Source organism: Triturus cristatus, chromosome 8 (genome assembly GCF_964204655.1).
Source record: "Triturus cristatus chromosome 8, aTriCri1.1, whole genome shotgun sequence".
In the NCBI taxonomy this organism is placed as follows: Eukaryota; Metazoa; Chordata; class Amphibia; order Caudata; family Salamandridae; genus Triturus; species Triturus cristatus.
Window position 1 is genome coordinate 1277276073 of NC_140591.1, and position 18321 is coordinate 1277294393.

An 18321-nucleotide genomic window follows, 5' to 3' on the forward strand; every position below is an offset into this window, starting at 1 on the left:
CTGCACGCCGCACACTGCTGCACGCCGCACACCGCACACTGCTGCATGCCGCACACTGCTGCATGCTGCACGCCTCACACTGCCACATGCCGCACACTGCTGCACGCCGCACACTGCTGCACGCCGCACACTGCTTTTATGCGAGTTTATGCTACTGACATTGTAAATGACAATGCCTTTTATTTGTTTTAAAAACCAAAACATAAATAAAAGGCATTGTAATTTTACAATGCCAATAGCTCAAACTCTTATAAATGCGAGACCTATTGCATATGCTTGTTTATATTGTTTTAAGTCTGTCCGCAGGGAGGTGGGACTCCTCACACCAGGATAGTATAAGGCAGGTGAATTATATTTAAAACCCAGTATCTATGGTAAATGTTAGACATTTTAGTGTGTTGAAATAGGTAGTGAGCGGAACTAATGATATGTTTCTGAAACGAGGTACCTGTAAATCGGTCATTACTTGAATTGAATATAACCAGGGCCACTGAAATTATGTGATTGTGGGGCCGTGGCAATTTTTGCATAATTATTGATTCGCCACATAATCCATCATCTGCTGCATAGTCTGCAGATTGAACAAAAAAAAGTTTGAGCTCAAAAGGTTCAAGATGTACTAAAAAGGCAGTAGCACATGTTACCGCAGAGTGGAAGGTCTTTCTGTTGCTTATTGCTATATTTGGGTATTAAACCAGCACTTATGAGGTGCTCCCAATGCCCAGACAGTTCTAGTAAGTGTAAAAAGTACAAAATAATGAAGTAATACTTTTTAAAAAATGTGCCGCATAATTTACTCAACCTGGGCATGTATTTTGGCCCTCTTCTGCCGCATAATTCCGGCGGTCCCGAACATGACTAACCTGTAATAACACACAGATACACTTTTGATATCACAACAACTTACAAAATATCCAGGACACTGGGAGATATGCAATGCCAACTGATAAGGGTGTTGAAACAGCAAAAGGAATAACCAGAAAGGTGACCAACACTTTATGTAATTACATGACTATAAATAGGACTTCATTACCCACACCATCTATCCATAATGTGAAGACGTGTAGGAGTTAATATCACATTTCCTTCAAGGATATCGCAAGGAGACGCATCAGGTAGGCGGTCAATAAGGACCAAGCAACTATCAGTAAAAAGAATATGATGGAGCTGTTTAAATTACAATGAGACATTGGCCGAAGCTGTATCCACTGCATTTTACTTGACCCCAGTAATGGTAGCTAGTGCCGGGACTTCATGAATAAGGGCTGACAAGTTCAGCGTTTGCGATTTGAGTCAGATTCCATTATAAAGATGTGTGCTTGGGTATGCATGGGTACTTCTTTGACAGTGAAAATCCAACCTGCATTCTTTTCTCTAACTACTCAATCAGCCGCTCGTTGCATGGGCCCATCAGACCTTCTGTCCCAGTTGCTGCTTTCTTACCATGTTGACCCCTGCAGCCTTATTCAACTCTTGTGGTTTCCTCTGAACCTTGGTGACATCATTGCTCTGTTCCTATTACATGCTCCTCTATACACCTTTCCTCTTGAGCTCCACATAGTCTCTCCTTGCCTTTTGCCCCTCACAGGCGCACTGCAGCCTCCCTGTAACCTCTGGTCATCACCCTCCACATCCCCTGGCTCCTACTGCACGGTATTAGAAGTGTGAAGTTTCGGGCACGATCAGAAGTGTTAGTATCATGTCTGCCTCCGAACTATGCAGACATGTTTTTGCGGTTTCATAATGGCAGCTGCCATGACAATATGGATGCTTACAGTGAAGGCTTCCATATTTTGATTGTTTTAGTAATGGGGAAAATTATTCAGGCCTCAAAAAAACTGAAAAATGTTACCAGACCAGCAAGCATATTGACTTGAAGAATCTACTCAACCTAACTGTAATGCGCTTTATCCATAAACTCATCACTAAATGTGTGATCGCAGGCAAATATTTTATTTCAGTCATCAGTTTCTTCATAATGACACAGAAGAGCACCTTCAAATATCCAAGTTCAGCTTGTCTGCTGTACAACAAAACTATTTTGTTTGACTTAATAGACTAAAGAAACGTTTGCTCCATGTAGAACACAAAACTAACTCACATATAGGGTAAAACTAACTCACATATAGGGTAAACACAACTTGCCTTTTAGTTTACTAATAGCACTGTCATCAATGTTTCTCAGTTCATATTAAAAAACTCACTTTTAAAAGACGCAAAATATATTTTGAAATATTTCTACAGCTCAATTCCAAGGTATTTAAATGCTGTATGCCCAGCACAATTTTCAGACAGTTCACTTTACAAAATCCTCTAACTTTGCAGTCAGAGAAAGAAAGGTAAACACCAATATCCAGGATAAAACAAGTAGAAATTTGTAAGAAGACAAACTGACATTTGACCTCTGTCTTAGCAAATGTGACAAGATAAAAACAAGATTTAAAGTCATGTTTTTTGTTCATTCACTTTCTGAATGAACAGAACAACTGTTCTTTGCCAGTTGGAGTTCTCTCCTCAGACAAGGACAGTTGACCTTAAAAATTGCTCGACCTGTAAATCTGGCTCGCCATAATGAGTGGGCGAATAGATTTGTTGAGCTCTGTTGCCTATAAGTAAATCGAAGTGACACCATTAATCGGCATACATGTTTTACCTTACTGAGACTTTAGTGTCTACAATTTTATAAACGCGTGATAAAATCTGTGATCAGATACTATAAAACACAGGTATTTCACCACTAATTAGAGTGGCTTCACAACAGAACTAAAAGGACAAATGTCACGCCGGTTTGCAGCGACTGTGGGCTGCACAAGGAGCGGTGTAGAGAAGTGGTGTTGAGCCCGCTTACCATTCCTGGGCAAGAGGTGTGAAAGAGAATACCTAAACAGTTCTCTTTACTGAGAGATTGTATGCTGTACGATCCATCTTAAGAAATGCGTTTTATAGGCATGCAATTTTCTCTGCTCAAATTTAGCATAGCCCTTTGTAGTAGCAATAGAGTACTAAGATGCTAGTAACTTGCCAACCATGTTAGGATGTGTATATTGCTTCGATGACAATTTCATTCATTGCTGCATTTATTTTCTCATTCTGTGGGTTTGCCGTTCGTATTTTACACACTAGACTTAGGGTTTAGACATGTATATTTTAAAGTTTTGTCCCCCGTTAGGTCAGTAAGACTGCATCTTAGTTTGCCATCACTGCGGACCCACTGACTAGTGAAACAGGCTTATGGAGGGAGGGAAATTGACCAGTGTGTGTCACCATTATTTGGCCCACATCATGCACACCAATCAAAAAATATGCGTAGATCAGAACATTCTCAATTCCAATCGGCCAAAGAGTTTATTGCTCAAGTCACCAACAGAGAACACACCTTTCGGACGCATGGAGGCCAAATGAGAAAAAACAATTCAGAAAGTAGACAACAACGCTCGTTGCACAGTGACAGATGTAAGGATCGCGTGTGCATTACAAATGGCATTTAAGCCTGCAGTCTTAGTTCTTCCAAATAATAATAATTTTAAATGAACAGTGAGCCACAATGACTTAGACGGCAGACCCCGGTTATCCACTAAGTCGAAGCGAGTTGGCAAAATGGAAGTTCTCTTCTTTTTCGGATCAACGTCAAAGAGCGACAGTGAACGTGTGATAAATGCGGCCAGCTACCCATGCTGCGCCGCAGCTTGGGGTGGGTAATATAGGCGGGGGCCTGTGATACTATACAATGTTACTATACACTGTTACACATTAAACAGAACGGCCGCTCATGCGCAATTGCCTGAGCCTTGGGGAGCGCGAGTGCCTTACACCGTGCTCCCGAGCAATCTGGTGTAAATAGTACTGCAATAGAGCTCACCTCGGTCATACCACCGCGGTCTTCCTCATAGTCCTGCCCGCTAAGCACAGACTTTAGCTTATCCATCCCAGCACTTCGACGCTGCCCGCAAACGTGCAAACTTGATGGGTTCCGCCGCTTGCTATCTGCAACAGGTTGATTCCGCCTACTCAACAGCGGGACCTTGGTATCATGACGTCACTTGGGCGTCTTGGTATTTGTTGCTGGAGTTCTGTAAACAAGAACAGTGAAGACGGACAAAATGTGCTTAATTATACTGGCTTTCGCAGAATTACGGCGCGCCCCTTAAAATAGTGTCTGCTCCGTAATGTTGCCGTAAAAAGTTCAATTGAAGAAAGCACTGATAAATTGTTAAATTATAAGAAAGAGTTATATTCTTCCAGCACATGGTATACTTATGGTTAAATATTAACTTGGTCCCTCTTCTTATGTTAAGTGGATGCATCTGTTTTGTACATACATTTATTAGACAAAATACCGAGTGCATTGTCGTTTTTTTTTCGATTTTACTGTATAAATAGTTTTGTTTCTACACGGAATGGCATCTCTTCAAGATGGCCGTCAGATTTGCAGAAGCAGCTGTACACTGGTCCTTGTGACGTACAAGCCGCGCAGGTTTGGGAAGGAAGCGATGTGCAGTACAGTTTTGCTGGTTACATTTTGTACTTGATATCTCATGTGTGCCCTGAAGTTTTGGGGCACTAATTTGTGGAGAGGGTGAATAGACGATGGCCAGTGAAACAACGTCCGGGTGCAGTAAACAGAAATCAAAAGCTGGCGCTGTCACAGAGCGGGCACTGCGTGACTGGGGGTTGACAGGTCAGTGTAGAGATGGCTGTGTGTCCTGTTCCGTGCATGCCCAGTGTAGCGTCTCATCGTTATTCACACCCCTAAAGTATAGTAAGCCCAAACAATTGAATATGTATTCTTTCCGATGCATGAATTTATTTCCTTACTGTGCACGAACCAACTTTCAAATGCCATAGGACACACCCGGACACCTCTGAATAAAATAATCAGAGAGAAACTTCGTTATCCCGGAACTAACTTAAGTGTCGAATTTAGTTGAAAACTCTGCCACAGTTAAACACACCCTGTTCACAGGCATATCAGAATTTGGAATTGCTTTAAATAATGTAGTAAAGGTTCTAAAAATAAAGATATCTCTGAACTCCGAACATACAAACCGTATTCGAGAAATCTTCATTTACATCTGAATTGGCCACAATATTGACCCATTTCGTTTCCTTGCTTTCCCCACCAACAAGGCATTTTGCACTACATGTTCTAGATCTTCTTTTAAACCGAAATTGATGATAGAATGAATGTGTCCTTGTGTAACGTAACTGGTGCTCATGTAAAGCGCTCCAATACTTTCGGGTCGAGTTCGCACTTTATAAATCTGCACACACAAAAAATAGAAAATAATCTTAAACAGTGCCAAAACACGAGCTATTTATTACCTTCCTCTCTCAGTAGTGGTCGAGTTTTAATTACACCACTGCCTATATTGCCCAGCTTTCTCTTGCAAAGCTTGTAGGGTCGGTTGTCAACCTGCTAGTCACCAAAGGGCATATTTATGAGATCTGTCATGCAGTGCAGAGCTGCAAATCACCTTTCTGGGCTGCACTGTGTGACAGGGAAAGGGCAGTAATGCAACGTTGTGTTTAAAAGAAACCGCAAATTCCTGCCTTTTCCCCTGCGCTGGCGCCGTTTTTGCTGCCTAGCAACAACACCTTGCACCGTAGTGCAAGGGTGCCTGTGTTGCATGAAGGATTGCTTCTGTGTAGGGATGGACATCTTCCTGCACAAAACAATCCTGAGAGGCATATTCCTCTACCAATGTGTACTCCAGAATTCAGCACGCATAGAAAGAGGAAGCGACAAGGAGATGTAAAGCTATTTCTCCTTGTTACACCTCTCCTGGAAGGTGTATCTTTTTGGCACATTTCCAGGTCTACCAGTTTTGGTAAATCTTGGAATGCGTAAAAAACCATAGGAGTTGTGTGGGAATACCCAAGCAATGCTGATGGAATGCCTACCTAGCGCAGAGTAAGCTGCGTTGATTTACTCGAGATTTATGAAGCCACTTATGGCCATGCAGGATGGCCTTGCGTGGCTTCATAAACCCCATTTTTGAGTTTGTTTGCTCTTTCACCACGTTGCGTCATACAAGAACAAAACAATGGGCTCATAAATATGCCCCCTTAGTATGTGTGTGAAACACAGTGCTCCAAAATCCCATCATTTATATTTACCTGATTGGAACGCAGAATAGTCGTCGAGTCCCTGAACGTTATTAATGTCATTCAAACACTGCAGCACTGGCTTACTCTGAACCCGCTCACCCACGTTCACTGACTCGCTCATCCAAGCATTTTCACCGTCGCATGCAGAGCTTGTATTATAGCTAGATCTCCTGGTTTTATGGTATTTATTTTTGTAACATTTCTGTCTGCATTTATCCATATTTATTTTTTGGCCATTTTATCTGTATTTATCTATATTTATTTTGGGTTTTGCGCATAAATTAAGTTGAAATACTGTACATTTTCATATTTATTTAACTGATAGATGTGCACTCAAACTTTGTCTGTCATGTTTTAGCTATTTAAGCTGTCAAATATTACTAACGATACATCCACTGGTAAATACTAGCATTATACCATTAAGTACGTTGACATATGCCCTTATTTAAAGAAAATATTTAATGAAATTTCATCTTGTTTTTTAATTTTCCGTATGCTCAGCTGCTGGCCTATAATTCATCAGAGACAGCACAGAATCACTTAAAAGGAGCACAATTTTCTGTATTTATCCACTTTTAACAATAAATGCAGACAGAAAACACATTGTTTTCCATCTTTATTTATCTGTAAAAATCCGTAAAAACGGAAAACAGGGAGCCTTAATTATAGCCTTCAAGCCTGCTGTAAGGGCTAAGCCAGTTGTTAAAGGCCCTGAACCCTATTTATAGGGCTGAGCATCAGGCGTGGGCCTGTAACAAGGGAGAGAGCCTTTAACAACCGATCTAGCCCCAGGCAGATGGGCTATAAGGCTATTAGAACATTTCACCCACTAAGGGTAGAATGCTCTAAACTAAAAAGGTAGAAACATTAAGACAAACATTGAAATGTTGGAGCTCCAGGCTTATACCAGCCATTATAAGCCCCGGAGCTACTCTATTGTCTTAAATGGAGCTCTCAAGATTCCAGTGTTCTAACTCCATTTACAGCATTGGAATGTTGAGCGCTCCATTGAAGACAATGGAATGGCTCTGGACTTATAATGGCTGTCATAAGCCTTCTGCTCCAACATTCCAATGTTTGTCTTTATGTTTGTCCCTTTTTAGGTCTCGCCTAGGCAGCGCGCATGCGCTGCTCTAGGACGGCCTTTAGCCATCGGTCTGCTCCTTTTCAAGCACACTCGTGCTTGTGCTGGCATCCACTTTGCGGGAGTGAGCAGCGGCGCGCGTGGTAATTGAAAACATATGGCTCTCGCGCTGACGCTGCTCGCTCCCGCAAGGTGGATGCCAGCACAAGGACGAGTGCATTTCCCTGCACTTGCGGGGCCGCGTCACTCCCCCTTACTCCATTTCTTTCTTTGATGCATTTTTTTAACTTTCTAGCTCTTTGCAGCGCGCGCACCGTTTTGTCATTTCTCCTTTCAATTACCTGTCTGCTGCAATCTGCTGTGGTACATTTTGTGTTAGTGTCTTACCAGCTCTTGGAGGAATCCATTTTCAGAGATCAGTCTCAGCCTGCCCGTTACCTCAAGGCAAGCCCATGCGCTCTGAGTAACCGCATCCTGCAACCAGTGCTCGAGTGGGGGACACTGGGCCGTGTTCGGCGTTGTGCCCGCTCAGTCATTTTGTTTACAGGGGCTTTGAGCTACTCTATTAGCCCCCCCCGCCTAGCGACTGCCACGTTCTCACAATGAAAATATGATTCCTAACGGAATGTTGGCAGTTTTCTTTTCTTTACTACAATCTCGTCATGACTCGCTGTCTCTATAAAGGGCCAGGTTGAATGCTAATTATATTAATTTTCCCACTCTTTTAAATATGAAAACATATATTCAGTACCGAACTCCTGTTTTAGTGACACAATTATTTTTGCTTGAACGCTCATAGTTAACGAAACATTAAATTCAGCGGTTTTGTGCCCAATCTTAGGCTCTGTCGCGCATAATTTTTTCCATTGCATGCTATATTCTTCAACATTGACTAGGACGTTGGTATTTTTCGTTTTAATGTCTGGCCGCTTGGTAAATAGACATTTGAAAGTGCGTGCGTATTGAAATGCGTCATTAAACTGAGAGCAGTTTCTATACCAATGACCCGTCCTACTGACTGCAGGCAGGGGCAGAAGGAGGCAGTTGAGAATGGATTGCATTCACCAGCTAACACCATAGCTGCATTTACAAATTCCGAGAATGTGCCTTTTGCTCTACCAGCTCACCCGACGAAGTGCCACAACTTGGGTGTGGCTTGCGGTGACGCGTTGGCTATACTCAATAACTGTACAGAACAGAACTGGGATGTGTTTAAAAACTAACACAAAATTGTGACTAATGGTGTTCTGATAATTAGCTAATTGGTCTTTACAATATTAACAGGAAAAAAACTTACGGAATCACTTTTTAGATCTAGGTGAAATGAGCCCTTGCTTTTTGTCCTACAGATTTACAGATAATTCAAATAATATATAAATATTTGTGCAGCAATTATAATTTTATCCCCTTAGTTTTATAGAACGCGAACTTGACTCGAATGTATCTGAGCACCAATTGCGTTAAACAAGGAGACATTCATTTTTTGTAGGCACAGGGATAGTAAGTGATTTGTCTTGAATCACAGGATGCTCCGCGTCATTGCCGAGACACGAACCCGGTTCCCTAGATTAGAGATCGACCGCCCTAGCCGTTTGGAAGAATTCCTCCCATCACCTTGTGTGTGCTTGATAATCTTTCTTTGCCAACAAATGTTGGAGATTGGATAGTATGGCTCCTGGTCCAGTTTGTTAAAATACTTATTAAATGAGCGATATTTTAATAATGCACCCCTCAGTGTCACTCATACTTTAATCTGCCTCTTTGATGACTATTTTAACTGTTATATCATCTGTTTAAGAGTCGCGCTGGGCCACAGAACCAAAATAAAAATGTGGCCCCCATTTGTGAATAAGATAGCTTTAAAAAACAAGCATTGGCATAGCCAATAGGTCTCGCTTTTGGGACCTTATAAGTATTTAGTTATGCGGCACAATATCCTTGGTGCAACAACATCAACCGTTGCATGGCTAAACACTTATAAGGTCCTATTGGCTATGCCAATGCTTGTTAATTTAGAACATTCTACTCTTAGTGGGTGGAATGTTCTAGTAGACCTTCTGCCTTGGCCTATACCAGTTGCTAAAGACCTTCTCCCTTGTTGTAGGCCCTCGCCTGCGGTGCGGGCCTATAATTCAAGTTCAGGGCCTTTAACAACCAGCAAAGCCCTCAGCAGCGAGCTATAAGTTTGTAGTAGTTTTTCCCTCACTTAAGGTATTTCAACAGCGAGCACCATGGGCATAAACTCTCACTAAACAGCTTAACAATCAGGTGGACAGTGAGCAACATTGACATTTTTTGTTACAGAATCTGTTTTAATATTAAAAAACAACTCGTTTTTAATTTTTTTCTACACCCCGACAATGACAAAGCATGAAGTCAATTTCACCACTGTTCTTGTTGAAATGTACTTTGGCAAAGTCATTATGTCATACCTATCCTCTATTGATTTATTGCAGGCTCATGGTATTGGGTGACAGCATCATCCAAATGGTGGTTCTTTCGAAGTGTTCATTGCAGATATGGCTGATTATGCAATCCCCACATACGCAGACCAGATTAAAGGCACAAACGTGTGGTTTGCTGAAGAATTGTGTTGGTGTTTTGAAAAAACGGTATGGGGTGCAATCAGTGTTGAAAAAAATGATCAACATAAATCCTGTTTGACTACTAACTGTAGGATCCTGCTGTATTATAAAGGGCTTAGAGCAGGGTAAGAACTCCCACCAAGTAATAATTCAGAGCCTTGTTAACTAAAGTAAAACAGGTTTCATTGATGAAACCCCTGATTACACCTCCCTGCGTTTGAACAAGGTTTTAGGCCCATCTCACAGAAATTGTGTTAAATGGTTAGAGCAGAACTAAAAAAAAACTATCTCAAACCAATTTAGTAAAAAAGAGAAATATTTAATAAGTACACACTTTAAAAAATGGAAAAAAAGAAATAAAAACAGTTAAGGGAATCAGGAGTAAGGGATTTTTGTAGTTAAAATGGCAAGATGCAACAAAGTGGGTGACTTTGTCATCATATAGGTAACTGCTTGGGGACTTCCTAGCATCAGACGCTATGAAACTGGCCCCGCCTGAACATCCAGGTGGGCCATAATTTACTGTAAAGAATACCCATGATCACCACGGCCCCTTCACCACTCTTTTTGCCTGACAAGAATATGTGATCTCACACTGTTCTGCTTGGGTTCTCAGATCGGGTGGAACCCGCTCAACAGAGCCCTTCTAACCCAACCCAGAACGTTACCCCCTCCCTAGGGCCTTTTTACACCTAAATAACCACATATATATGTACCACCTAAGGACAGGGAATTCCTATTATATGTATATATCAAGACCTCACAGCCTCGCGGTCTCAGGCAGACCCAGAACTCCTACCCAAACGGCAGCCACACACAGTCTCGCGGTCTCAGACAGACCCAGAATCTCCTACCCAGACGGCAGCAACACACAGTCTCGCGGTCTCAGACAGACCCAGAATCTCCTACCCAGACGGCAGCAACACACAGTCTCGCGGTCTCAGGCAGACCCAGAATCTCCTACCCGGACGGCAGCAACACACAGTCTCGCGGTCTCAGGCAGACCCAGAATCTCCTACCCAGACGGCAGCAACACACAGTCTCGCGGTCTCAGGCAGACCCAGAATCTCCTACCCAGACGGCAGCAACACACAGTCTCGCGGTCTCAGGCAGACCCAGAATCTCCTACCCGGACGGCAGCAACACACAGTCTCGCGGTCTCAGGCAGACCCAGAATCTTCTACCCGGACGGCAGCAACACACAGTCTCGCGGTCTCAGGCAGACCCAGAATCTCCTACCCAGACGGCAGCAACACACAGTCTCGCGGTCTCAGGCAGACCCAGAATCTCCTACCCAGACGGCAGCCTTAGCACGAGCTCATCCTATTATTACCGTAGTACACGACAGGGGAATCGGGATTACTATATATTCAGATCACACAAAGACTATTAGTTGAGCACAACCTGTTCTTTAGTTCGAGGGGCTCCTCTCTCCCTCAGTCAGTTACCACCTACCTGATCAGGATTAACATCTGTTCACGTCAAGCTATATCTGACTAGAAGAATAGGCTATCCTCCTATACAAGGATACACAACACATGCTAACTCACGACAAGCTAAATACTTTATTTAAATGCCACATGCACATTCACAGAATACATCATATATACAACCTGTAAGGAAAGTAGAAGGTTAGATTACACACTTCAATAGAAAGGGGTCGACATCACCTTAGTCGTATGTAGCCTGTGCTCAATGGTCATCTAGGTTCCCTTCTCGTCTGTGCCTCGGCTTCGCCTGGAAGTCACACCTCCGCAGTCGCGGATCTACTCCCTTCTCCCTCTCCGAGTCACTGGAACCTCTTCCTCATCGGCTACTCTCTCCTCCTCCTTAAATTCAAGTTCGTCATCTGTCTTCCCTGGAATAAGTAGTAGCTTTTCTGCTAACGGCCAGATGCCGCCTATGGTCTAGAAGCAAGTGCCCATATCTAACTCAGACTTTCACTAATATAGAGGTGCATTCTCTCATGGAAATTTCCAGCTCGAAACCTGCCGCCCACCAAATTCCTGTACCTCCCCGTGCCAAGGACACGTTCCCAGCCGGCCGGCCTGATGTAGTGTCTTCAGCAGGGGAAAAAATACACTCCTTCGATAAGGGCCAGCCTGAACCGGTTCTCTCCGAGCGAATAACACCTCATAACTAAAACATCACCCTTCGCCTAGAAATGTCCCAAGCTGCCGGAGCAGAAAGAAAGATGGAGTCTCTCCTGTCTGAGGCCTACCAGGCCTGAATTCAGCACGACTCCATGAAATACCCTCACTATAGGGCAGGTTATCCTTAATGCTAACGAATCTATCCCCTAGGCTATGTATGTAGGCCCTGATCTATGGGTAGGAGCACGGGATCGTGTCAAAGTGTCTAATAAATAGGCCCTATTCACTACTCTAGTCCTTAGACTTGGATGGAAAGAGACTGAAGTCATATTGATCGCTCTACAACACAAGAAGGCCGGGAAAATCAAGCAGTACACACACCCAATACCAGCTCAGTAAGTATGCAACTTTAGTGTCTTGCTTTGTAACAAAATCTCCTTTAATCCCTCACAAGAATGCAAAACCAAGACTGCTTTCCAACACTTATTGTTCATAAGAGATGCCCTTCCCACTCACTGAATAGCCTATCAACAGCATTCTTGATGATTCTTCCCATGAAAAACCTTGACAAATAGCAAAGAGCCTAACACCATGCGGCTGGGCTTATATGTGGACTCATATGCAGTGATCCTATCACTCCTGCTCTCAGATCACTCCACTGGCTGCTGGTTAAAGAGTTACCACAATGTAAGTCTCTTTGTAAAATCCACACATCCATGGATGGTTGCGCCAAACGCTATCTAACCACTTAAAGACCCATTAACAAACAGGGTTATGATACCAGCCTCACCCAACTAGGTTCCAAACATTTAGAATCTGAACTCATCATTTATTAGGATTGAGTCTTTGGAATGCCTTTCTTCACATCTGGAGACTTTAAAAGTGCTTCCTTATGTTATTTATTTATTTGACAGCACCATTTTTTTGATCAGAAACCTTTTAAATACCCACAATGACAGTACATAGATTGACAAGGGTGGGGTGATTAACAGACTTTAGGCACAAGGCAGTTGTTTTTTGGATTAGTTACACCAGTTGTTAAATTTTAAATGGCAAAGAGGCATGTCATTTTAATTACGTCATATGTATAAGAAACGTTCACATATACATTTCAACACTGCTGGAACTTTAATAAATGCATTAAGGTTGAGTAGACTGGATGACTAACAGTCTTCTAGTTGACTTGCACCACTGTTCCTTCGTACATCCAGATAAGGCCATAAACCTTATTAGCTGTACTCTGTAAGCAAAAACATATTCCACCTCAGCCTACTGACAGCAAATCAAATGTTTTGCTGCCATTAATCAGGCCTTAGGCCAACTACTGAATTTTGTTTTCAAGGATGCAAACTTACTGTTACTATCTCTACAACTCCTATCCACATACATATGTTCATGAAACCCTCTATCCATACAGCTCAAGCTTCTAGTCACACCCAGTCTTCCTTGGGCTGTCTCGAGAGAATGGTCCTTCCGCCTGGTCAGCCATTTGTATTAACACCACCTTCCTCTAGACATGCATGCTATTCGCTCTCTGTAAGAGTTTTAAAAAGTGCTGACGAGCCACTTTCTTCAAATCGAAAGAAGAGAGTGATTACTGCTTCCTACTCCATTGTAAGTGTGTACATTCCAGGGCCGTGTGTACATTACAGGGCATTTCATTAGACATGTTATTACATAATTTGGGCTGCTGAAGCTGTGTTGGTAGTAAGGATGGCCATTTTCATGGGTTGAAGTGAACCCTTAGGTTTCTGACTGAGGAAGTGAATTTCAGAGTGTCACTGGAAAATGTATTGTATTTGTAAGCGAGATGGGTACTATTGTTGATGGAATGTATAGGTCTTGGGTTTTTGACGAGTTCATTATTGACTGTAGTGCTATCTAATGTCTGATAGCACTGAGTTAAATTTTCAATGTGTGACTGTAAGAAGGGCCTAATGTAGGAAAATAGAAAAAGACTTGAATGGTGGCCGACCGCCCTCAGAAGCCCTACGACACCCTTGGACCACGCCAAAAACCTCGACTCATCCCTCACCATGAACCGATAGGTCAACGCTGTCACCTCCAGCTGCTTTAACACCCTCCGCATCCTCAAGACTTTCAAATGGATCCCCCCTGAGGCAAGGAAGACAGTCACGCACGCACTCATCACCAGCAGACTGGACTATGGAAACGCACTCTATGCCGGCATAAACAAGTCTCTACTCCGAAGACTTCAGATGATACAGAACACTGCCGCCAGAATCGTCCTGGGCATCCCCCGGCACAAACACAGCCAACACCTACGAAGGCTCCACTGGCTCTCCGTGGAGAAAAGAATCACCTTCAAAATCCTCACCCAAGCCTACAAATGCCTACACAACATCAGACCCAAATACCGCAACAACAGAATTAACTTCCACGTACCGAAAAGAAACCTCCGATCCTCCAACCTCGCACTGGCCGAAACCCTGCGCATCCTCAGAGCCAGAGCAGGAGGAAGATCATTCTCTCACATCGCAGCCAAGACCTGGAATGAGCTCCCGGCAGACATCAGACGCGCCCCTTCCTTGAACACCTTCAGGAAGACTCTCAAGACCTGGCTCTTCGGCTAAACAGTCCAGCAGACCCCCACCCCCTCCCTCAGCGCCTTGAGACCCTCACGGGTGAGTAGCACACTTACAATTCCCCTGATTGGTTGATATATTGTATTGAGTGTCATTGGCACAAAGGTGATAAGAGAACCCAAATGAGAAGAGAAAGTCGTGGAGGGAATACTTGTAGACTGCAAAAATTTGAAGGGCTGAACAGAGCCTTGTGTAACAGCTGCTGGTAGTTAAGGCTTGTTTGAAATCCCTTAGAGGAGGCAGCGGTCTTGTTCTTCCACCATTGATGTAGAGCTGCAGTCATTTTGGATTTGAAATAAGCGATTAATGGACATATTCAAAATTGTGGTTATGCGGTAATGGTGGTGATTGCCGTTTTGTTGATAATATGACTTAAAAGGTTTATTTCACTAGATTATTAAAGCGAACAGTTGGGGAAGGGAGGTGTGGGGGAATGTTTAATAGAATGACCAGATGGAGAAGGAATTATGCTGGGTTCAGAGTGGGCTAGAGTTATTGATGCAAATAGGAAATGCAGTTGCAATTTCCTCGACATCAGATGAGTTATGATGGATGTGTGAATGCTTTGTTGTGGGTGGGCTTAGAATGTGATTGGGAATAGATGAATTATGATGTGGGGTAGCATCGTCAGCCATAGGGTTTGTGGATTGTAAGGCATAGGAAGAGCAGGTAGAGGAATGTGGGTAATAGGCAAACTTACCAGACAATACTTTGAGGATGGAGTGAAAACTTCACATAGGGACATCTTGTTGCTTCCAGTGCCATAAGACTCTATTTATACGTTTTAAAAAAGTGTTCTCGTTGGACAGACAAGGCATGATGCCTGGCACCATTTACTTTTGTGATCATGTAAGCTGCCTCATTCTTAATGAAGATAGTAGGCTTACTTGCGATTACATTCTGCAAATAAATATTGATTTATGAGAGTGGGGCTCTGGAAAACACAAGGCCTCGAGCATAATACCCACTCTGCCCTCACCTTGTGACGACTGCAATTAGCATGATGGTAGGAGATGTAGTAGGCACAGTTAGGTAAGTGGTATTTGTGGTGAAACACAGTAGTACAATTTAAGTAGACATCAGTATTATTTAATTATCGGTGTTCGGCAGTGGCAGTTCAGACATTATGCATGAAACATATTGGACACATATACAAAACATTAATCCTTTCCTCATCAGAAAGGGTAATTGAAAGACAGATATGATCATAATCACCCTAACACACAAGTTACTTGGGTACTGGAAGAGATAAATAAATTGTGTCCTATTCTTAAATATAAAAACCGGTCTTGACTGCCAGGCTAATATTAAGATATTTGAGAGGTCGCCTCTCCCATCACTTATCATGGCATGCTTCATCATAGGCGTCCTCTCACAGTGGAGGAGGGTAGTGCCCAAGCACCTTTTGTGTTAGGGTGTGGTAATCAGGAGGAAGCACTTGGGCCTCTTTTCCTCTTGACTCTCCCTTTGTGATTATAGGACCATAATCTTTGCACTTTCACAGTTTTTAAGAGCAAGCGTGATGCAGTAAACATTCATATGAAGCAATGTGTAAGTTACTGGTGCATTCTGCGTAGAAGTTAGGGGTCTTTCTTGCAAAGAGTATCTCAGTTCACAATTAGGGCAAGCTATGGTAAAGCCATTGAACTGACTTCAAATGTTAATGTAGTACAGTGCATAAAGTCAACATCGTTGCACACATTGCTTACAGAACTGAAGCAATTGCCTTCAGATGACTTGGGCAGGGTTTCTGCACCACTGCTTCTCATGTGTCCAAACAGGTCCGAATAGGAATGGCCCACTTCTCAGGCCATTCTCTGGAGTTGCGGGGGCGGAGGCGTCCTTCTAATTTGGATTAAATAGAGGTGGTGACCTACATGTAGAGGAGATGGAAAACCACAAGATCAGAAGAGATGTGAAAAGATAGATCTTCCGTTTTGCCTGTGGAAATGGCCTATCAATCTAGACACTGACATTCCAACTGTGACTCTCGTGTATGGCCACAGCCACTTTCAAGCTTATCAAATGCCTAAGACCAGCCCTTGTCTTTTTTATTCAACAATGGAGACTTTTGTGTCAGAGATGATGATGAAGGTTTTTGGTTGGTTGCCATGCACTCATTAACAAGCAGTTTCAGTCTCATCTGTCCCCTTCCCTCATGAATGTTGAAAAAATAATATCTTAAGGCATGCCACACTTCACCCGAGCTTTCAACTAAAATATAAATAAGAGAATTTCCGTTTTCAAATGGTACTGGTATTATCCACATTCTCGCTCGTTCCTTGATTATGGGGGGAAAACATAGGTAAGTGTCTTTCTGATGCTGTTTGATAGATGGATGATGGTGGGAATTCAAGTGCATGGCAGTAGAAAATACACGTGATGCCCCTCGCCTTCCTCTACGCAAACATTGTATAGTGCACCAGTGACACTGTTAAATCATGTTTTACTGCAATTGCAACTTAACCGTACTCTGTTTGTGGTACACCCCCTATTCACAGTGTTAATATACTGATATTTTAGGCATTCAGCTGCGCCCTTATCAACTCGATGGAGTCAATTGGTTATCGCAGCGTGTCAAAATTCAGCGTGGATGCATTCTAGGTGACGAGATGGGTCTTGGTAAGACATGCCAGGTATGTTGTAATTTCTTCATGTGTTAAAAGAGAATGTTCCAAATGTGTTTTTTGAAGCCAGGCCACTGACTTTTTTGGAACAGGCCAAGCAAATGAACTTTGACTTTCTTTGATTGAATATATACCCTTACAACACATGCAAATACATAACATGCAATTACAACGCGGTCGTTACAACGACCGGGTTATTAGAACGCATACCATCACATCGCAAGTCATTACTACCACTTGCTGTAGGGGGCGCGCTGGACTTAGGAATAGTATTATTTACTATTCCTACTCCAGTTTGCGCAACAGCAGGGAAGGTGTTGGATTCTAAATCCAACACCATTGCGCCCACTACAGCAAGTCGTACTAATGACTTGCGATGGAATTGTATGCGTGGTAACAACACGGTTGTTGTAACGACTGCGTTGTAATGGTACCGCGTTGTGGAGACAGCGTTGTAAACGCTGTTTCCCCTTTGATTAAATAGATGTGTTTCATCTCATTCCTGTTACTGTTTAATACGAGTTGCTGGATAGTTTTTCTATTCAGTATGTGCATCCTGATCTCCATCCTATTCATCTTATCACTTATAATCATCAGCATTTTAAGGTGAAGAGTAGAAGTAATTATTTTCTCCTGCCCTATCATATTTTCAATAGGCAAACTTAAGTTTCTAATTTCAGCTGGATTGGAGCAACATGGCTATTGTCAGATTAACTGCAGTGAAACAAAGAAGGAGGCATTAAATAAGGTTGTAAGAAGCATTTGAAAACGGCAAAATCGATTTGACTTTTTATTGTTTAAATAATGAATATATTGATTAGGAATTTGAAATTACGATGCTGTTAGATTGCGTAGTCAGTTGTATAAAGTGCTGTTTCTTAAGACAATAATTAGGTGGTATTGGTATAATATCTGTGCTATTGTACATTCTTGTACATATTCTAGGTATGGTGTGGGCGCACACCAGGTCTACTGCAAATCATACTGTGAGAAGCAACCGGCTTAGACACTAAGGAAAGAGTCTATGTTCTGGCAGCAGGCGGGAGCCAGGTAGATTAAATGAGGGCTGGCATCAGGCTCCTTTCGTAATCTATCTATGTTGCTCTCTGCATATATAGTAAAAAAAATATGTGGGAGCAAAGACAGACCCGGAGAAGGTTCAGTCTGTGGTGTTGTGATACAAAGAGGAAAAGTTAAAACTAAGTGATATACATGGCT

The 18321-nt window shown here is 42.7% G+C and overlaps 2 protein-coding genes across 3 annotated transcripts in view; one reads left to right on the forward strand and one right to left on the reverse strand.

The window, feature by feature from the left end:
- SFT2D2 (SFT2 domain containing 2) overlaps positions 1 to 4039 on the reverse strand; it is an 88987-nt gene extending 84948 nt beyond the window's left edge. The window contains exon 1 of the mRNA XM_085623000.1: positions 3860 to 4039. Within this exon, the coding sequence (XP_085479126.1) occupies positions 3860 to 3925 (66 nt within the window). The 5' untranslated portion in view covers positions 3926 to 4039. The remainder of the gene's footprint in view (positions 1 to 3859) is intronic.
- Positions 4040 to 4447: 408 nt separating this feature from the next.
- Positions 4448 to 18321, forward strand: part of CHD1L (chromodomain helicase DNA binding protein 1 like) — a 251044-nt gene continuing 237170 nt past the window's right edge. The window contains exons 1-2 of one of the 2 annotated variants that reach the window (XM_085623001.1): positions 4448 to 4678; positions 17000 to 17112. In XM_085623001.1, the coding sequence (XP_085479127.1) occupies positions 4588 to 4678; positions 17000 to 17112 (204 nt within the window). In that variant the 5' untranslated portion in view covers positions 4448 to 4587. The remainder of the gene's footprint in view (positions 4679 to 16999; positions 17113 to 18321) is intronic. The other variant, XM_085623002.1, reaches the window with a different exon arrangement.